Raw genomic sequence first — 21,740 nt, forward strand, 5'->3', positions numbered from 1 at the left:
CAAACAAAGGAAAATTTTCCTGCCATCCTACCAGTCTGAAAGAAAGAACCAAAGGCAAAGTCCTACTGATAAACTGTGACAGTCAACAAATACTGAAAAGCAACTTCTGGGCTGAGCGTCATCTGAACAACTCCTTCTTCTTCTCCTGCACATTCCCCCCCTTATTTCCCTCTAAATATTTTTTGGCAATAATTGCATCTATACCCCAACTAGGCCAAGTGCCATAAGGCCGCCATTTGTCCCTTGTACTGAAAAACAGGCCTCTGTTGCAACAAAGTCGTGGGAATGGGAGGGTGGAGAACGGGTGCTGTGCCAGGAGGCAGGGCAGGGCACTTCCCCAGGTACCCCATTCTCAGCATGTCACACCCTCATGGCTTTGATTTTTGTGGTATCCAAAAAAAAGCAACTCTAAAACAAAGCAAAATCCCCAAACCCATATTTATTTTTCTTCTTCTTTCAATTTAATATTCCCCCCTCCACCCCTTTCTCTAGGAGTAATTGTTAAAACTAGTCTGAACCCTTTGTCTGCATGCTGCCCTCTTTCCTGCATTGCATTTGCCTGACATAACCCACTAAGTAATGTGCCACTTCCTGTCTGGAAAATTAATTGGCTGGAAGGAAAGCAGGACAAAATGGCTGCCCTCCCTTGGAAAAACATTCTACCACACTCAGCTCTTTCTTCCATGTCTCTCCTCCATTCATTCCCTAGTCCTGCTCCATTCTCTTCTTCCCCACTCTTTCCTCCAGGAAAAAATGAAAATGTTCAGGTCACGGCAAGGATACCGTATTGGGGTTCAGGGGGTATGGTCCCTCAGTCCCTTTTTGACCCCTCAGAGGCTGGTCACCAGCTGCATTTGGCCATCTCCCTCCACTGCTGGGCTATCTAAACTTCCTGGGACCAAGTAGCCATCATTGCTGGGTCTCCGGACTTGGTAGTAGGCCTGTAGCTGGTTGCGTGGCACCAAGGCTGGCCGGTTGGTGTAGTAGATTTCATTGATGGCTTGGGCGTGAGGGAGCACTTCCCCAACCGCCTCAGGGCTGCTGTCCGGATATGGGGAGTCCCTCAGGTTGGTCATACTGGTGTATAAAGAGTCCCTGTTGGGTGAAGGAGCTTGGCCATCTCCCCCTTCTGTCAGGTCAGCTGTGCAGCTCTCCGACTCCTCCAAGTCGCTCTGGTAGAGGATGGACTGTGCCCTCTGAAGCAAGAGCGGCTCCTCTAAGGCCTTGTACATGAGTTCAATTTCCATGTTCTCCTCATGGGTCAAAGAAGGGGCATCAGGCACAATGGCGTCATCCTCACTGTTGGTACCCCCTCCCCCTGCTGCTACATTGGGAGGGGGAGGTGGCCCAGGGGGGTTGGAGGGCTCTGTCGAAACCCCACCTCCCTTGACCACACCACTTCCTCCTCCCCTTAAGTTGTTATGAACCAGCTCAGAAATGATCATTTTTTCAAAGGCTGCAGCATCACTCAGGTTGCGTCGGCAATCAGCCATCTTAGTGCCATCAGCTGGGAAGTCACCACTGCGGAGGGAGTAGCTGTTATTGAAGTTGCCATTGAGCGGGAGGGTGTCCATGCCACAGGCGTCTCGGCTGTTGTTCAGGGGGTGCTCTGTGAGGGGGGCACAGAGATGGATATTAGTGGGAGGGAGGACAGGAGGCAGTGAACTAGTGCTGAGATCAGGGAGTGGAGGCAGTCACTTGGAAACTGAGATACAAATGGCCAGAAGATCTGCTCAAGTGCAGCATGTGCAAGAAAAAAAGAAATGCGAGAAGCATTTAAGACATTCATGTGTAGTTATATGAGAACTTGACAAGTCAAGTAAAAGTATTGATGTAGATAAGAACGCATGGGATTATTACACCCAGATAACTGGTTCTCATAAATAAGAAAGGAAGGCAGCACCCAAAATGGTTGAAAAAGCAGAGGGAAATGAGTCAGATTGAGAATGTATGAAATTTAATGGAAAAGCCATTTCCATAGGTATTTCCGTAGGTGTTGGCTTGGTGCTGTACATTTCATTATTTCACCAAGGTGTTCTCTTATTCACAAACTTCAGTTGCTACATATTTTGGAATTCTTCTTTGCTTGTTCTGGAAACCTGTGGAAGAGAGCAAAGCCTTCTCCACCAGGATCCATTTCCAGCAGAAAGTGAAGAAGAGGATCAAGCATCTGGGCGGTGTATTCTCGCCCTGCACTGAGAAGCAGAAGGAGGTACACTGCTCTACGCACTACCTTAACCTTGTTCCTGGTAGGGATGCTCAAACACCCACTGGTTTGGTTGATATTCTGTTCACGAGACTTAAACAAAGTGCCCATTTTTGATGATCTGTTCAACTGTTCATTGAACTGTTCGTGGCTGTTTGACATGCTGTTTCACTGCACTGTTAGGAAGGAATACAATCAGCTTTTTCTGCAGTCGTGGCTGCCATTTTCCCTGCTTTGTCCTTCGAAAGCTTTTGAAGTGTTGTTTTTTAAAAACAAACAAATAGCGTTTTTTGGTCCTGGCCCCAACCTGGTGGAACTCTCTGTTGGAGGATATGCGGGCCCACCAAGATCTTGTATCCTTTTGGTGGGCCTGCAAGACAGAGATGTTCCGCCAGGCATATGGCTGAAGCCTGTATTAGATTCAGGGTTCATTTTGAGGGGGAACGCGCAGGAATGCAGTTCCAGCAGTTTGCGAAGAGGTCACATGACAGGTGGCCCTGTCCCCCTGTCTCTCTGCCATTTTGCGCCCATTTTGGCCTGGATCTCCCACTCAGCAGCGGCCCGATCCTGACCATTTGGGCCCCTTTTCAGCCCCCTTTTTGCCATTTTGGGTGCTATTTTGGCTCTGAATGGCCAGGATTGGGTCCAAAACAGCCAGGACAGGTGATTTCAGGGGGTGTGGCATATGCATTAGCAAATCAGTTATGCCAATGACACACTTCCAGTGATGGCAAGGGGCATGGCATATGCTAATGAGTTATGCTAATGAGGTCCTCCAGCTCTTTTTCTACAAAATAACCCCTGATTAGATTAATCAAATAAGCCTTCCTACCGGTCTCCCACTAGTGAGGGGGCTATATAGTCATCTGCACCCATGCATGTGACGTTGTAGAATGATACCAACTTGTACCTCCCCGCTTTTTAAAGACTTCTTGTGTTTGGTGGGCAGGGAAGAGTGAAGGGGGCCATCTTGGGATGTTGGAATTTATATCTACTGATTTACTGAAACTTATGTCCATTTGAGATCTTTGATTTTACTGTTTTATTCCTTGTATTTTTACTTACTGTTGTAAACCCCCCTGAGTCCGCTTGCAGGGAGGACAGGTAACTAACTAACTAACTAACTAACTAACTAACTAACTAACTAACTAACTAACTAACTAACTAACTAACTAACTAACTAACTAACTAACTAACTAACTAACTAAATGTTTCCGCATTATTGTGATCTGGCACTCTGGTATGTCCATGAACACTTTAGACCCTGATTCATTTCTTAAAAGTAAGTCTCTAGCCCTTTCCATTGCAGAGTTATAAGGGGAAATATACTACCTACATCTTTCCCTTAAAACTTTTTTTTAAAAAAATGAAATCTGGGATATCATTAGAATGGTAGATTCATTTTTTAAAAAAGATCTTCAAAAGCTTTCAGATGGCACAGCAGGCAAAAACCAAAGGAAAAACAGTGGCTTACTATGTGGATACAGTCATGGGTACTTAAATTTGTCCCACATTATATAAATCAGTCATTAAATGCTGTGTTTTTTAAAAAGCGTACACTTCCACGTTTATCTAAGTATTCTTTATTTAATGACTGACAAGCTGCTTGGATCAGCAGCACTTTGCACATGCACAAGTTATGAAAAAAACAATGCAAATTTGTTTGGCAGACATTCAAGTTGTTCACTGCCAATGTAATTCGTTCACTGCCAGGTAATTGGTTCATATGTGATTATCTCATTTGCACATGCTAAGTTCAACTGCTGAACATCTTCAGTGTGAAATTTGTGGTATCTCTAGTTCCCTTCAGTAGCTAGAGAAGACAACATCAACATTGTGTTTAATCATGGAGGCATCTACTTTTGCTTACCAGGGAAAAACAATCACTCCCAGAGTAAGCAAGGTCAAATGTTTTCCTGGAAGCTACAACGGCTGGCCAGGAAGTTGACGCAGCATTATGCGCAAAAGCAGTGGGTTCTTCTTATCTTCCTCCTTTTCAGCTCAAGGCCAGGTAGTTGAGTAAGTCACCTCACTCTGCATTCTCCCACAGAATACCAAAATAAGCAACAGAAGACTTCAATGTACATGGTAATTGTATTGGTTCTCAGATTTCTAGAAGTAGCAGGACATATAGTTATTGCCCTTGAAGGAGACATAGGGAATAATCCTTAGCAGAAACTCAGAAGTAAGTACTATTTTATTCAGCTGTGCTTACTCCTCGGGAGGCATTCTTAGGATTGCAGCCGTAGTGTTGAAATGCTTTGGTCAAGTCCTGTTAAATTTCATACATTTTCTATTCAGTACCAGTTCACTTCTCTTTGTGCTGTGTTTTGTGTGTGTGTGTGTGTGTGTGTGTGTGAGCGAGAGAGAGAGAGAGAGAGAGTGAGAGCTGAAAGCCACCATTTGTTGCCCTCTAGAGCATGAAAGGCAGGATAAAAATATTTTTATAAATAAAGAGAAAACAAATGAGTGCAGGATTCTATTGCATGAGTTAGGTATGTATTATAAGAATTCATGCACTTGCTTAGTTTGAGAAGGAAGTGCATGTATTAAATAGTTTGTTGGGAGACATCTAGGTAGAGTGCTGTACAAACACAGGTGCAATTATGACATAACTTTTGGGGTAATGAGAGAGGAGAAAAGCCATATGGGCATATCTAGTTTAGCCACACACAGCCACATGCATTATGGAACAGGCAATAATCTGTTTGGTCGATAGAGGAGATCTGACAAAAGGCTACAGAGCTAACTGCCTCCACCCAGTAAGAGACATATCAAGGGATGGAAGAATCCCTTCTGGAAGTGATATCATTGCGCCAGCCGCAGGAGAGTCCCATGCTATGTTTGGGGCTGATTTTGGCCCCAAACAGGCCAGTTCTCAAAGAATCGGCCGCATACAGAGCTCAGGAGTGCTCCTGCAGCTGATGTGATGATATCACTTCTAGAAGTGATGTCATCACGTTGATGTCAGGAGCGCGCATGCATGCTTTGCGTGCACACAAAAATAAGAAAAAAGATCACTGTCAGGTCCTCCCCTTCCCATTGGGAAGGTAAGGGGATCCGGCAACTCTGCTGTTGTGACAGGAGCCAAAGTTAGGATAACAAGGCCCTGTACTTTAATACAGCATGTAAGAATGGGAAAGATGGGCATCATTTTGTAACTTTGAGCTCTGCTGATGCTTTTATCTCCATCTAGTGTCAACAATCAGAACTGCATGAACCATGATGCCCCACCACCTAGAGAGAAATAGGAACTTGAGAAACCAGGCATTCCCTCTAAATCCAGCACCGCAGTCCTCCTTATAATGCTTCCTGCTTCTGGAAGGTGCAGCTGAACACACCAGCTATTTGCTTACACCTGTGCTGCGCCCACCCCCAGCCTGCCAGTCAAACTAGCAATGAAGGAAACATTACTGCGAAATGGAACTGGAAAGGAGGGACGTACTGGACTCTCGGAAGCTCCCTGCAGGCAGCACCAGTTGGACAGGAAGAGAGAAAAAAGAGAGAGAGAGAGAGTTATCCAGGTGGCCAAGGTCAATAATGCAATATAAGACATGGCTGAGATCCTTCTTGAGGAATCTGTGAAACCAGACCTGTTCCCACCGCTAGTTTGCTTGGCCTCTTTCTCACAGTGCCCCAAGCTTAAGGATATTGCCATCTGAGAGGCCATTACTAATATTAGATTTAAAAGGACAAACTGCAGGCAGTCCTTCAGCTTTATAGGTCCCTCTTCCCACTCTTTCAATAATGTAGGATTCTTTAAGTGTGTGTGCTTGTACACACAGCTCTAATCCAACCTGAAGCATCCGAGGCTTGCAGAATATCCAAGGAAAGGAGATCTGTAGTGGGTGGTGGCAGTCTTACCTGGGGAGTTGAACACAGGGGGGGAGGCAGGGTTGAAGCCCACGGTCTCAGCAATGAGTGTGTTGTAGGGACTGGTCCCGCCCCGTGTCTGCAGCACGGGGTTGGTCAGCAGGTGGTTCCCCATTGTGCCTGTAAGAGATAGTACAGGTGAGTGTGTTAGCATCACAGTTACAACTCTCTTCAAATCTGCAGTTTGTAAGAATTGCGGGAAGGAGGAGAATGAAAACCCTGGTTCCTGAAAAAAGTCAACATTATGTGGCAAAACTAGATTGGAAGTCACCAATTCAGAGTTCTCCTTGCTGAGAAGGAGACTTATTAGAATTTGATATAGAGTTGTAAGTACTGGGTAGAGATCTCTTCCATCAGCTAGCAACACAAGGGGATTGGTAACTGCTAAAATAAGGGGGTTCTCAAGGTATGTGAGGAGCTCTGTTTACTTTCTCATTTCATGTGGGTGCGCAGCAACACCTTCTTGCCTTGGTTTGAGACAACTGTTATTGAGAATGATAAGACAAGAGAGACTGCTCACCTCGGTTAAGGGTAGGAGTGCTGTTGAGATCACCTGCCATGAAGCTGGACTCTGTTTGTTTTCTTACAGTATCATTCCACATCCTCCGAATCCGGCTCTGAAAAGACACCCCCATTCTAGGTTCTGGTATATCTCTTTCCTTTCATTCTTTGATAAATCCCTCATCCTCCAAATTGGCTCCAAGGCATTTGGTTCAGTAATCCCAACCCCGCTGCCCAACTGTACCTGCGTTCCAGTGTAGTAACGGTTGTTGCTGCGGATGGCTGAGGTCTTGAGGGAGCCTAGAGTGGCCCCTGGTGGGCTCCGTAAGCAGCAAGATGCATGTCGCAGACATTTGCTAAATTCCCGGTGAACCTGGTGGAGTTGTAGGGAGGAGATTCAAGGGAGGAGAGGGGAGAAGAGATGTACATTGACTTAGCTATGTGCTGTACTTCGTTCTTGTTCTGCAGGTACCTGTCCTCTCAGGCTCAATCTCTGTGTGACACCTTTCAATTAGGACCAAACATCCTCTGCAATCAGTGAGTTCTGCTTGGAAGCCGCTATGATCTCAGTCACTACAGTCCTGTCCAGTGATCCCAGTCTCCAAAAGGCCCAATAATCCCCAGTGCTCTGTGATTCTACTCCCTGCACTGAGCACCTGACACCCATGTCACAATATCTCGCAATACCAGTTCCCATAGTTCTTCTCAACAAGTCATAGCCTTTCGGATGTCTTTCAGTTCCGACTCAGGGCTACCCACCTTTTTTTGCAGTGCACAATGGAATACAAAGATGAACATGCCCTGGAAAGCATTGAAGGTGGTGAAGAGATAAGCCATGACAATAGACTCCTTGTTGATGAAGAGGAGGCCAAATGCCCAGGTGAGGCCCAGGAGGAAAAGGAGAGTGATGGCTCCAAGTGCCCAAGACCTGTAGAGGGAGACACGGGTATGTTCAGGGTGAACATGCAAAATGGCAGATCCTCACAGGAGTAAACTAATATTACAGCTCCTTGCTGTTATGCTGAAGACAAAGATATTTCCCTCCAGAAGGGCATGTAGGCCTTTTGCTAATGAAGGTGCTCTGCTTCTCCTCATCTGGTTTAAATGCCTGCATGGATTTTCACCCTTGCCAGGGTCAGGTCCAGGTTTTGGGGGCCCTGGAGAGAGAGTGATCAGAGTCCCCCATACCCACTACCAGGCTCCCCTTCTTGCCTCCCTACTTGTATGTCTCCACCTGCCTGTGCCTTCTTCCTTTGCTCACTCACAAGCTTTTGTACCACCTCCAGTCACAGTTGCCCACACTGCCTGCACACCGTTTCCCCAGTGATACTGTGTGGTAGGCACAGATAGAATTACCACTGCCATGGCCAGCAGGAATGCTCGTGCTTTGTGCACCACCCACAAGACTTCCTCCAGGAGTATTAGCACATGCGGCTGGGAGCAGAGCGCTCACAAAGCGCTCACAAGCCGGAAGCAGGAAGTGGAAGGGTGTGAGTGCAGGCATCAGAGGAGATGCATGCGTAGGGAGTCGGCAGCAGTGGGGCCCACCAAAAGCCATGGGCCCTGGCAGCTGCCCTACTTCACCATGTGCTGATTGCTGGCCCTGCCCCTACCACATGGTTTTGGACAGGCTTTGGCTTTTTAAAACCATTTCTCCCCAGATGTTTACCCAAAATGTTTGCCCTTTTAAATTCAGAATGTTTAAAACTAAATCACTCTTTTTTGTTTGTTTTTGTTTTTAAATTTGAAGCATTGCTCATGGTGATGGGAGCGAGAAGGAGCTTTGTGATTGCCACAAGGACCACCCAGTTAGCATTCCTGCACAATCGTCTGGAGAAGCAGCAGGAGGGAGGTGTCGTTTCATGACCAGCCAGTCAGCTCTGTACAAAGAGCTTCTCCTGGAAACAGGAAGAACTGGTTGATCCTGGGCTCCACTCAGTTTGGAAGTTCATGTGTCTGTCTGAAAAGAGTAAGTGTGAATCCACAGCAGGCTCACTGCTCAAGCTCCATTCACCTGTCTTCTCAATGCAAGTGATCTCTTCTGGCACAGAGGATCTCACAGTGAGCACTTCCGGCACCTACAGAGCATGCTCTCAATCTGTGTTGAAATGCAGCCTCAGGTGAGGTGCACACTTCCTCCTGCAGCTTATACCACAGAGGCCCTCGTGAACCACACAAGAAAATGTCCTGGGGCTGCTTCCTAATGGCAGTTTTTAAGCAGGCAGAGCGATGCTGATAGTGCATGGAATGGCCTGTTCTACACCAAATGTAGAACCAAATGCCTGTGTTGTGAGACTGCATTGCCTTGTCCACATATATCTCTGGAGAGGAGAAGGTTACAAGAAGGTCGTTCCTTTTGTCGTTGCTCTCTACCTCAACTGTATTGTTTTTATTTTTAGATTTATTCACTGCTTTTTTAAAAAAAAAACTAGGCACTCAAAATAACATAAAACAAATAAAATTCCAACAGTATAGACATAAAATGGAAAATTATCTACCAATTAAAGCTTGAAACCCTTAAGAAAGTTGCCTAAATCTCATTGACAGTTTGGGATTTAAGAAGAGCCCTGCCGGTTCGGCCCAACGGTCCATCTAGTCCAGCATTCTGTCTCACACAATGGCCAACCACTGGAGGGCCAGTAAGAGGGTGCAGAGGTCAAGGCCTTCCCCTGATGTTGCTTCCTGGCATTAGTATCCAGAGTTTTGCTGCCTCTGAATGTGAAGGCTCTCTTTAAGCAACATGTACAGGTTTGCTCCCTCAAACAGTTATAACATCCATTAAATCTACAGGAAAGGAATGTAATGGTATCAGAACTTCTTATACTCTATGGCACTTGTAGCAGTGAAACCTTGCCAAGAACAGCTGCCACAACACAATTTTGTATGTGCTGGTGTTTCAAAATGCCAACAGCACAACAAAGAGAAGGTACAAGGAGTTGTCCTTTAGAACAAAAGGATTGGATTCCGTGATTTTTTTTTATATAAATTTTTTATTTTTAATTACTAACCTCAAAAACTACAAAAAAGGGGAAAAGGGAACAGGGGGAAAGGGAAGAAACAACATATTAAAAACACTCACTACATCTACAAGTATTGCATTCCCTTCATAATACAATTATTTAAAGTTAAACTTTCTAATATGCTATTAGATTAGTAGATCTTATAAACTACGAACTACAGTCAGGATCAGGTCTTCTCCCCCCCCCCCCCCTGCGTCTCGGTCGCAACTATCTCTGAACAGCTACAGTAGCTGCGCTCACTGGATTCCGTGATTTATCAGCAGAAGGTGCCTATAGTTTTCAATTTCAGAAATCCCTTCCAACCTGGAGAATGTTGATTGTGTCCCTAAAACTGTGCTGATAGAAGAGGAAATGATTTACCTTCTTTCCCCTCCTCACTGTAGCCTAACACTTATGGCTATCACCCCAAGCAGGTTCTGCAACCTTGGGAGTCAACCCTGGGGTGGGAAAAGTAAGGAAGAATCGAGATCCTTAAGTGACAGCATCACTGGATCCAATCCAAAGAATTATAGCTCTTCAAGTACATAAAGTGATTCATGCCTGGAAATGCCCCCCCCCCCCTTTTTACAATTCTTAGCATTATGTTAGTGCTAACCCCAATCCAGTTCTCTGGCACAATATCCTATTTCCACATAAAGCATTGGAAAGATAGCATGGCTGCAGGGATTTGAATAACATTTCCAATCCTTTAAAAACAATAGTTATCGAGCACTCCTGTGCTGGACAGGAAAACAGACAGATACAAGAAATTAAAATTTTAAAACAGAGAAATCTACAAAATCGTAGGGTACTGATGCAACCATGATGGATTGGATTGGTGGAAGGGATGACAGCCTTCGTGACATTCAGCACTTTTAGAAAAAGCTTCAGGAGCACATCCATTTGTTAAATATGACAGGGGAGTGCTCAGATGCTTAAGGAATTCTTTAAAGATGAAACCATGATCACAAAATGATATAGGCAAATTGCATTACTTGACAGTAGGGAGACACGGATATGGTCCAATAGGTGCCCATGATTTCACGCAACCGTACAGCTTCCAGGAACTGCGCTGGTTGAGATCTGAGGGACAAACTAGATGTTTTGTGACACATCTGGGTCTGGGAAACTGGGTCACTACTGAACACTTGTGAAGTGATAGGAGAAGAGCATGAGTTACAGTGGAGAAACAATGGGTAATATTTCTGTGCTGAATGCTTTCCTCACTTTCCCCCTGCAAATCCCTAGTTTAGCCCCTTCTTCTCTGCACTGTAGCAAACATGCATGTGAAATCCTGACTGGGAGGAAAGTAGAGGAGGGGAGAGGATTGCATGTAAGAAGTGGCAGCTGGAAGAAGGGTTAATCCCCCTCCCCCACCTTGCCCACTGTTTTCTCATTGCACATTCTATTCTGCTCTTATTGTTTTGCAGTTGTTTGGTGGTGACCTGGGTTTACCTCCAACCATCTAATTAAGTTCTCAAGCTACAACCAGCATGTATGTTGAATGTTATGCAGTTGTGTTAATCTCATGGGCACATCTTGGTAACTAAGTTCTGACCACAAGATCTGAGTCTAGTAACACCTTAAAGACCAACAAGATTTTCAGGGTATAAACTTTCAACAGTCAAAGTTCCCTTCTTCAGATACCAAGGGTCCATTCTTCAGATACCAGGTATCTGAAGAAAGGACTTTGACTCTCAAAAGCTTACACCCTGAAAATCTTGTTGATCTTTAACATGCTGGTGGGTTTGAGTCTTGCTTTTCTACTGCAGACCAACACAGCTACCACCTGAAACTATCTTCATGGAAAGCACCACATTCAGCCAGATGGAATGGAAATCCATCAACCCCACAGAAAAAAACTGATATTACAAGTACAAACTGATACTACCTTTCTTACCAAGTGCAGAAGACTGGGTATTATACCTAAGCAACTGAAAATAAAAAATCCACTACAAACCATTTCCATATGGAAATGAACTGGACATTTCCATATGGAATCAAATGGTTACCAGGATTTTTTCAAAAGAAAGCAAGCCATTTACACCTCAACTCATCTCTCAGAAGAAACAGAAAGAAAATTATTATCTGAAGAAGGAAGTTTTGCTTTCAAAAGCTTATACCCTGAAAATCTTGTTGGCTTTTAAGGTGCTATTGGATTAAAATGTTGCTGTTCTACTGCAGATCAATACAGCTACCCACATGAAACTAACTTCTGACCAAGTCATTCATCAGTAATCTAACTTAGCCCTCGATGGTGGGGAAATACGACATCATTGTAACAGATATGCTCACTAGGGGAAAAGATATTTCAATCATTCTGCAACAGCTAATAACTACATATATAATACACAATAAAACTATTTATCTTGCTAGATCCTAACAAGCATGCAGTTCTAAGCATACTTATTTAAAAATTAGTTTCATTGAAATCAACTGAACTTTCTTCCAAATAAACATGGATTGGATAGGACTGCAATTATCCATCTACTGCCACATAATAGTTAAAGACAGAGTTCCTATTATTATCTCTGCAAGTGGGAGGCAATAAATATTAGAAGCAATAATGAACTATCCATTTGTAATTTAGATGAAAATATCAGAACTAAAAAGTAAAGTGTTGAAATATTTATTTCTGACATCTGAGTTTGCTAAATAGCTTTACTGGAAAATATAATAAACCAGATAGGATTGCAAGAAGTGAGCTGCAAGATCATGCCAGCAATGAAGAAATTTACCAGAACTTCTCTGTAAATTAAGAAAAAAACAGAATAAACTAGCATGTAAGGGATGAGCTGTGAGCAAAACAATGGTTAAATCACTGATAACTTAGTTAATCAGCAACAGCTCCTCTGTCAAAGCTGCAATCCTTGACAGTTAATTTGGAATAAATCCCATTGAAAGGCTTATTTCCAAGTTAACATGGTTAGAATAATTTCTAAGTAAAAGAAGTGTGAATCTGCAAATGAATTAAGATTAATACTGAAAGAGATCAGAGACCAAAAAATGAAGTCCTATTACTCCACCCTGAGAATGGAAACGTGAAGCTCTGTGCTGCTTTGCCCTTCCTTGTAGTTCCACAGTCTTTTCCCTATCCCATCCTCATTACTATTTGTCGATCCTGACCACCCCTATCTTGTCTCATCAATATTGTTTGGAACCATATCACTCCTACGTTCTGTTCAGAATCTAGAAACAGTAATTGAACAGTAATGTTGAACAATAAATGTTAAACAGTAGTAGCAGTCACAATCATTTAGGGAAAGGACAAACACTTGCCCATCAAGGAATTCAGCTATCACTGAAAAGGATGAAAACATTACTAAGAGTCGGAAGAAAATAACTGGTTCTTAAAACTTTACTCCTTGCTTATGTATTTATGCTCTTTGCACTACTTGAGATTACTAGTTTTGCCCATTCTGCGTATTTACTCAGAAGTGTTTGACTGGATTTTTTTCCAAGAAAGAATTGCTGCTTACGAGCCTCAATACCTCAACCAAGTTCCACTGGCTCAGTTAGAACTTGCTCACTCTTTCACGGCTTCAAACAGATCCTTGGGAGATTTTGTGCTCTCTTTCTGTCCACCTTCCTCAACATGTGTTCCATTAACCCTAAGAATTGGCCTGGTCCCCCTGCACAAGGCCAAGGTAATTTATGGAGTTGTTAGGATTAGCTGAATTCTGCATTTTCTTAACTTTGTAGACTTTAAACTAAGAAGTATTTTCCCATTACTGAGCATTAACAAAGTGTTCCCTCCTACTTTTGGATTCCTCTACATAGACGAGTGTTAAGGGTCTCTGTACAATATCAAGTCTCGGCGTCTGCCACAAGGATTCTGTACTAGGCATGGGACGGGATTTTTGTGCCACCCAGACACATTCTGGCCCTTTTCTGCCCATGATTACAGTGCGTGGGAAGCAGCAGCTTCAGCCTCCCACCCTGGTGTACCATTTTCACATCCTCAAACAACCCTATGAAGCCACTATTGGCTTCACTGCCCAAATTATGGTAGACAATGTGATTTCATAACTGACCAACAGTAGCTACATGGAGCAGCTGGAGAACACTAAAATGGGGTGTGTGTGGGGGGGGGAATGAAGCTGCTTCTCCTTGTGAACCCCAGTAATGAGCAGAAAAGAGCCAGTGTGCGTCTGGAAAGCAGAAAACGCCCACTATTTGTCTGACCAAAAGACCTCACGGCAGATAGGAGGAGTATGTAACATGTAGCCTAACCCTCCAAAGATGTGAAGCTATAATTAACACATGGCTGTTGACAGTCTGGCATTTGCAGGCTCCTTGTAGCACAAGACTTTTCCCCTTAAAGAGGGACACCTCTCACCTCATTAGCTAGATGATTCAGTTAGCATGACTGTACGCACCTGACTGAATGTATAGCCTAAATCTGTTAATCTGAGACGGTGAAATGGAGTAAGAACAACTTCTCTTACATGAAAGGAATGAAAGCTGCTTTTACATGTGCTTTTGCGGTGTGGTGCTTGGGGGGGAAACATTCAGCTCATTCTGAACTGACCAGTCACCTGGGCCCTTGATGAAGTGATCAAATAACGGTTTCATGATATTGCCAGGTGTAGGTAGAATGAGTCCACTCACATCCTCGTATGCTAAAAGGATGTTTGAATCAACCCTGAGATTACTAATCTTTAGAACAAATGCTTTTTATTCCCAGCTGTGGGTCAGAAGAGAGACATTGCCAGGACTTACTGATAGTGATCTAGGCAAAGAGCTTATGCTTTTAAGCATACAGTTGGTTGCTTTATGAGTCTTTCTTGGGCTTGCTCCCAATAAACTGCTTGAGAAGAGCCCAGTTACGGAAAGCACCATAAGTGTCTGAAAGTGTTGGAGGTGCTAGGAGAGAGAGATGTCTGAACCCCCAACTGGAAGGGCAGAAACAATCAAAACCCAAACTCACTTGATGTTGTCCAGTCGACTGGAATCAGGCTTGAGGACAGATGTGTTGCGGATCATCTTGTGCAGAGTAATCATGAGGAATACCAAGTTGATCTGGGAAAGGTGCACAGCTAGATGTGAGGTGGGGAAGGCACCAAAAGTAACTCCCTCTTCCTTTGCTGGTAGCCTTCCCCAGAGCCCAGCTCTGACAGAGATTCTGAGGGGACAACTCCTACCATAGGGGTTGCAACTGGGGAGGGACAAGTACCCCTCTAGGCTCTCTTCTGCACTCCAGGAAGAAAATAAAGGTCTGAAGACCAAAGCAAAGACACTGGTTCTTTTACCAGTCCTACTCTGAGGGCCCTGATTCTCAGACTGCTGAGGGAGTCCATGTGCTAGCGTACCCAAACAAGACTCACCACAATAACAAAAGAGACAGGCCCAATAAAGCTCCAGATGAAGTAGTTATCAACTCGAAGCCAGCATCTGTCAAGGGAGAGCAAGGTGTCAGACAGAGGCACAGACCTTTCAGCAGACACCCCAAGGCTTGACTGCCCTCATAACTTTAGTCATGAAAGAACTCTCTCCCTAAAATTCCCTCATATGCATTCCTTATTGATTCTTGGACCCTGTCCCTGTGTTGCGACTTCCTTCATAGCATTCTGAGCCCTGCTTCATCTTTTTCTCCTTCAGTTCAACAGACCTGCTTTGTCAGATCTCTAGCTCCACTTCCCACGGACAGGCATAACTCTGCACTAACACACTTGTGCCTTAAGTGCTCCTTTGTTGTCCTGACCACCCATCCTTCACCAGCCCCTCTCTCAGATCTTCTCTATACTCACGCTTTGTCGGTGCCGTAGCTGCGGTAGTCAATGGCAGCAGCAATGCCTACTACAAGGGCAGGGAAGCAATAGCCGCCCAAGTAGTAGTACTTCTTGCGGGAGTACTCGCTCTCAAAGACCTCAAGTAGCATGAGGTAAAGGTGGATGCCTTCCAGGCACATCCAAGAGAATGCTGCAAGGAAAAAGTAGTGCAGCAACCCAGCAAAGATAGGGCAGGCAATCTGGAATTGGAGGAGGAAAAAAGGTCCCTTCAGCATGACCCTCTTTTTCTTAAATTAATCCCCCCTCATAATTTATGCAAAACCCCTCTTGGAATAATGATAAATGACCCTGCTGTAGAGTAAGGCTGTATTGTCTTGCAGATATTCATCCCATATTGCCCTCTTCCTTTCCCTCCTTTCTTTGCTGCCTTCCCCCCTGATGAAATTAAGATTGCAAGATCCTATGGAAGGGACCTGTCTTCTTTGAACATGCAAAACATGAAAATTATTCATGCTTCGTATTTATAAATATAGGGTATTTCTGAGCAACAGGCTGTATTTTATGACTATTTTATATAGAGGCACACCCAGATTCAAAATAATAACAACTGCACTTATATACTACTCTTCTAGACAGATCAGTGCCCCACTCAGAACAAAGTCGGCGTTATTATTATCCCCACAATTCAGCTGGGGAGCTGGGGCTGAGAGGAGTGGCTTACCCAAGGCCACACATTGAGCTCATGGCAATAGTGGGATTTGAACTAACAGAGAGCTGATTTGCAACCCAACCACTTAACCACTATGCTACAGCAGATTTCTCATCTAGCCTCCTCTTCTAGCTCTCCCTGTTCCTCTTCCTTGTAGACGGATCTCCTGGTCTCATGCAAGGAAATCAACACCCACTTCTGAGAGTCCTGACCCTGTTTAAGAACCACTGCTCTATGGGTTGATTATCTTCAGAAAGCCTTCCATACCGCTTCCTCAAACAAAGTTTCCTGCTGCACTTCCTTGATAAGTGCACGGTGTCCTCGTGCAATCTTGTTCTCCTATACTATCACATGTCCTTTAATGAGTCTCTCTACCCCCTCTGGGTGGAGAAACACTGCAGGATGATTTTACATTATTCTGCAGATAGACAGTCATGTACCTCATACTGAGTCTTATCAATTCCAATGAGAAAGAGCAGCTCAGTGATGAAGAGATTGATGCAGAGGTTCTTGTGGATGGTGTTGCGGTCAGTCTGCAGCCCACGCAGGAAGCAGAAGGTGGAGATACAAATGGCCAAACAGACCAAGGAAATCACAATACCCACCCACGTGATGACAGACAGCAGCAGTTCATTGATGCGGCCCTGGTACTGAAAGAAGAAGGGGAATAAGGCAAGATGTGTTTGGCTTTCCTTTCCCTCTCTTGCCATATTATACACAGACCATTTCCAGACAAGCTATCTGCTCCAGGATCAATGCTGTTAGGAAGCAGCCCCCCCCTTGCTTCTCCACAGCACTGTGGTGCAATTGTGCACCTCCCAGGGTTTCCCTGGCTTTTCTCTGATCTTTCTCAAACCTGCTTTGCTGAAGTTTTAGGAAAAGTGACAGTAAAGCCTGAAATCTGGATTTTCCCACTCACAAGGCAGCCTGACTCTGTCCCTGAATCAACTTCCTCCCCCCTGCAACTAGGAGAGCTTTTTATTTTTAAAAGTTTGGCACTAGCACATCATTACATCAATATAATATTATAATGGCATGTGTTATACATTTTCTGAATTCCCAGTTTCATTTTTTTAAAAGTAAGTCTCTAGCTCTTTCCCTTGCAGAGATATACAGGGAAAGGCATAGCTTTGCAACAGAAGGGACTAGAGACTTACTTTTTAAAAAATAGAGCTGGGCATTCAGAGAATCTACTACACATAATGTTATAATGTATTCTGGTGCTGATTTTTAAAAAATTGCAAAAGCCCTAATGGCCCAAGTGAGGGGGTGGAATTCTGCTGGCTGAATGGAGCAGGGAAACCTGCCATGTGGAAGCTCTGTTGCCACTACTAGTACACCAGCAATGGTGGTCACACCACCATAGAGGCTACAGAAGGGCTGAATTGTGGGTTGATCTCGATATCCTTGTGGCTTAATTTACAGACCTCTGCAACTGGTTAGTCTTTGTCTGATCCAGCAAACCTTTATTGGTGATGCAAAAGAACTAGCCCCCAAGGTTTCATATTAGGCTTACCCACTCTGATCTTATATAAGAATATATAAAACAATATAAAGATTCCACATGGAAGAGTGACCTCGGCAGGGCCTGGATTGTGGCACAAAACAACTGTCCTCCCCCTACCAGTCTGGCACATCCCCTCTCCCCTAAGCCCCTGGAATGGCATTCTTACAATTTCACGGTGTGCCATGAGCACAGCAAAGTTGGTGAGATGGCTACATGCACAGGTGGTGTGGGTCTTGTTAGTCTCCACCAGTCGGCATCCCTGTGTGGACCAGTAACCCATCATGGAGCGCTCCGAGTAGTTCCAGAAAGAACAGTTGGCATTGAAGTGGTTTTTGTCCTATACGGAAATAAAAATATGCCTGTAAGAGTTGTCAATGTGGAGTACATCATGGTACATCATTGTATAGGGGAGTACAGGGATCCTTGGCTTCGAGGAGATGATAATAAGGAAGATGCTGATGCTCAGTTACGGAGAGAAGGAAGTCAACTGGCATGTGATAAAAGTGCACGTCTCTGCAACATTGGTGACAATATCTTTAGCGCAAAGTTCTCTCTGCTGAATGATGTGCAAAGACAGACCACAAAGTGCCACGATGGTGTGTGCAAAGATGGGGAGTAGGTACAGTGCCCCAAGTGTTATGCCAGCCTCACCTCCAGGTGAGAGAGGGTGAAGATGACAGGGTCCATTAGGAAGACACGGCTAGATTCCTTGTTGATGGAGGCAGCGATGACTTGTGAGTTGACGACCAGTGAGGGGCTAAGGTGACCAGCCTCACTGCCCAGCTTGATGGTGGCATTCTCAGTAGAGAGAAAAAAACCCAAATTGTTGTAGAGAATGAAGACAACTTTGACTACCCCTGAGGAGAGGAGCAAAAGGAGATCAGGCGTGTGCCCGTGTTTTCTTTCTTCATCCCAACCCCTGAATCTGATTTCCAACTCACCATTACGACTGTTTTGCTTGATCGTGTTGGCTGACAGCTGGATGGAGTTTTTCGTAGTATAATCATGTGGAAAAATAAGCTCGGGCACTTGCCCCTCTGTGTTCAGCACAGAAACCTCAAGCACTGCAGAGAGAGGGAGGGAAGGGTGAGATGAGCAGAAGTCACAACAAGATGCACAGCAGGGTTTATTCTTCTTTTTCATTTGAAAATTTATGTTCTCTAGCAGGAAGAGCGCGGGGTTCTTTGCATGCTATCTCATCTCTGGAATGCTGACACCAAAATACGGTGATTCTGTTTCAGGCTCTCTTTCTTTGTGCTAATTATATGCTCTGTCTTCTGCATAAAATGTACTTTGGTGCCTATCAAGCTTCCATCTCTGTTTTGTGACTGCTAACACTATATTTGGGGATAATCTGCTTTGTTTTCTACATGTCACTATGGTGAAGTAGTGCGCAACAGTTCTGTGTAGGCATCTAGCATTCCAGCTTGCTTCTCGCCTTGATTTGTTCTTTCTTCTTATTTATAAACTGCTGTTTTCACTCTTTGGCTAAATAGTCTGAGTTATTTTGGCATTTTATTGCTCGCTCCATTTCTCCATTGCTCTGAGGTCACTTTATTTAAGCAGCCGTGACAAAGAGGAGAGGACTGTCACAAGTAGGCTTTAATATTTATTTTTCTAGAGGCTTTGGCTCAAATTGGTACCAGAAATGAAAGGTCTTTTTTCTGGAGTTTTCCTGTATGGCAGATATGAGCAGAAGACAATTATTGAAATATTCTGCATACAGGGTATTGTTTTGCACAGCAAAAATTGCCTGAAGAAGCTGAGAATTCTAGACAAGCAGGGATGTCTTGTTAGGGTGCTCCCATGTAATAAAAGGGGTTGGATAATGCTGCTGAAATATTCTGGTAATAGTTTTTACTAATGGTAAACAAGCGGATAACCAGGGCCTAATATGGGGGAGAGTGTCTCCATCTTCAACAGGCCTGGCCACATTTCAGACTCTATGACATACTATCATCATCATCAATTTCTTCCTCTTGTTTAGGAGCCAGTCAATATTTCCTGAACAGCAATAGATATGGATATGTAATATTAAGGAAGCCTGTTAGCATGCTGGACTTCTAGTGGGTGTACGTCCCTTAGGTGAGCACAGCACACTGCAGCAGAAGCCTAAGCTGGACCAAGACAACCATCAGAAATGGTGTGTGTATCAACTCCAATTATCCCCTCTCCTTCTCTCACATCACCACCCCACACTGCATCTCTTCACTCTTCTGTCAAGGACAGGAGCCCCCCATGTAGCATCAACTACATAGAGGGACCAATTTTGCTTCTCAATCATACCACCATTTTTAGAAGGATTTGCTGTCTCAAAGGAACCTATTTGGTGGCTTTTGGCACCCTCTGATATCTTGAAGTCAGACCCAGATGTCAGGAGGTAGTAATGGTATGAGTATGTTGAACAGCAGGCAGAGAGCATGCTGTTCACTGCATGGACGCAAAATCCATTTTGAAAATTTGTTGGGACAATTCATCTCGTAACAGATGTATGAGGGATTCAGTAAATGAATCTTGGATGCAGTGGTGCAAAGAAAAATGGCCCCAGTAGGTATAATTCCAGGACCTCTTTTTTTGTGGGGGGGAAGGTAATCTCTTTTTTATGGCATATTTTTGATATGACTCTCTTGTTAAATGCAAGCACTGAGCAGGGACTGCAGCCCCCCTCCCCCATTTCTCTGACATCAGGGCAAGGCCTCTCAGACTTACCCACATTATCCTTGGCTGCAACAAAGCGGGCTGGCTCTTTGACATTGTCAGCCAGTAAGAAGGCCCCCTCCTCCAGGATGTCAAGCAGCATTGTGGCTGTGTGCACCTGCTCTGTAGCGTTCATATCCTTCCATGACTCTAGTGCCTCAGGGCGCAGGAGATTGTCCACTGTCTCTACCACAGCCTGGAATGATATGGTGCTATGAGGGGATGGAGAAACCCCTACCCCGTTTGTTCCTTTTCAATCCCCTTTCATTAGTCCTTGAATGCCTTCCTTCTTGCCTCCCCTTATAACCTACAGAACTAGTAAATCATACGTGCCTTTGTGCGATTGTAAAGTTCTCCTATATTGTCTTTACAACCCCAACAGTCTTTTCATAACAACATTGCTTTCATGCAATGAATGCAAGAGTTTTAGTCATTTGCTACACGTAATTCAAGTGTCTTCCTTCCGGTGTTTCTCTTACAGGGAGCATGGCATTTCCCAAGCACACAATAGCTAGGAACATGCAATTCTTCCCCTAGATGTGCCACTGATGTGGGTAATGTGCATGGCACATGCTGTGTACCTGGCTGCATATTCCCTCTGAAGTGTATGGTAAAAAAACAACCACCATGGCTTTAAAAAGCCCACTTTGAGCTCTTCCCCACTGAATGATTTTGTTATTCAGCTAACTCTTCCCACCCACAGAAACACCCTGCAGTTTGCAAATCTTTTGCCTTTAAACAAATTAATTGAAACAAACTTAGTTGATTTCTTCTCTCTAGCTATAGAATTGGCACCTGCCATGTTTCTGGTATTTTTGCTTGAAAAGCAATATGTTTAGACTGCAACAAAGCTATTCCACTGTATCTCTTATGTGCAGGCTGATATTGTACTATTGTATATGGAATCAGGACTTAGGAGACAATTAACAAAGGATAACATTCACATTCTCTGGGTAAGCCTTCAGTCTTGTGAGGTTGGTATTTTGTCTGTATTTACTCTCAGGTAAAAGCACATCAAAGCAACGGCTAGTTTTTAAGCATTCTCTCTTGGGCAATTTTCAGATCAGGAACAATTTAACAAATTGAACTGAAGTAAAAGAGGCCTCACATGGGCCGTTTCCACATGGCTTACCTTGTTCTGGAAAACAGCGAAATCTCGCATGAAATAGCACGAGAAGACACTGTTATTGCGCAAGAAGATGTGATAACAGCGTCTTCTCGCAAGATTTCGCTGTTTTCCGGAACAAGGTAAGCCATGTGGAAATGGCCATGATTATTTTACCACCTTGGACAAGCACATATGAATTCTCCACAATTTAGTGTTGGAAGACCTCCATTTGGGAGCCCCATTCCAATATCTCACACCTGAATTATAACTCCAGAACAATTTCACAGGACTGGAGAAAGGTGTCTTGCTTATTGTTCTGCTGCAAATTGAAGGTAATCCCACTGGGGCAATTCTTCTTGGTATAAGCCTACAGGTACCATATTGCAGTCAAGGGTATCAAGCCAACTG

General features: G+C 44.2%; 1 protein-coding gene across 2 annotated transcripts in view; it reads right to left on the reverse strand.

The window, feature by feature from the left end:
• Nucleotides 1-36: 36 nt before the first annotated feature.
• ADGRL1 (adhesion G protein-coupled receptor L1) overlaps nucleotides 37-21,740 on the reverse strand; it is a 152,568-nt gene continuing 130,864 nt past the window's right edge. The window contains exons 10-23 of one of the 2 annotated variants that reach the window (XM_054977128.1): nucleotides 20,237-20,420; nucleotides 18,469-18,591; nucleotides 18,179-18,384; nucleotides 17,694-17,864; nucleotides 16,461-16,670; nucleotides 15,330-15,550; nucleotides 14,907-14,973; nucleotides 14,510-14,601; nucleotides 7,340-7,508; nucleotides 6,825-6,953; nucleotides 6,600-6,696; nucleotides 6,071-6,199; nucleotides 5,652-5,669; nucleotides 37-1,609 (exon numbers count right to left, since the gene is read on the reverse strand). In XM_054977128.1, coding sequence (XP_054833103.1) covers nucleotides 831-1,609; nucleotides 5,652-5,669; nucleotides 6,071-6,199; nucleotides 6,600-6,696; nucleotides 6,825-6,953; nucleotides 7,340-7,508; nucleotides 14,510-14,601; nucleotides 14,907-14,973; nucleotides 15,330-15,550; nucleotides 16,461-16,670; nucleotides 17,694-17,864; nucleotides 18,179-18,384; nucleotides 18,469-18,591; nucleotides 20,237-20,420 — 2,595 coding nt within the window. In that variant the 3' untranslated portion in view covers nucleotides 37-830. The remainder of the gene's footprint in view (nucleotides 1,610-5,651; nucleotides 5,670-6,070; nucleotides 6,200-6,599; nucleotides 6,697-6,824; nucleotides 6,954-7,339; nucleotides 7,509-14,509; nucleotides 14,602-14,906; nucleotides 14,974-15,329; nucleotides 15,551-16,460; nucleotides 16,671-17,693; nucleotides 17,865-18,178; nucleotides 18,385-18,468; nucleotides 18,592-20,236; nucleotides 20,421-21,740) is intronic. The other variant, XM_054977129.1, reaches the window with a different exon arrangement.

The sequence above is a fragment of the Eublepharis macularius genome, chromosome 4 (genome assembly GCF_028583425.1).
Source record: "Eublepharis macularius isolate TG4126 chromosome 4, MPM_Emac_v1.0, whole genome shotgun sequence".
NCBI classification, from domain to species: domain Eukaryota; kingdom Metazoa; phylum Chordata; class Lepidosauria; order Squamata; family Eublepharidae; genus Eublepharis; species Eublepharis macularius.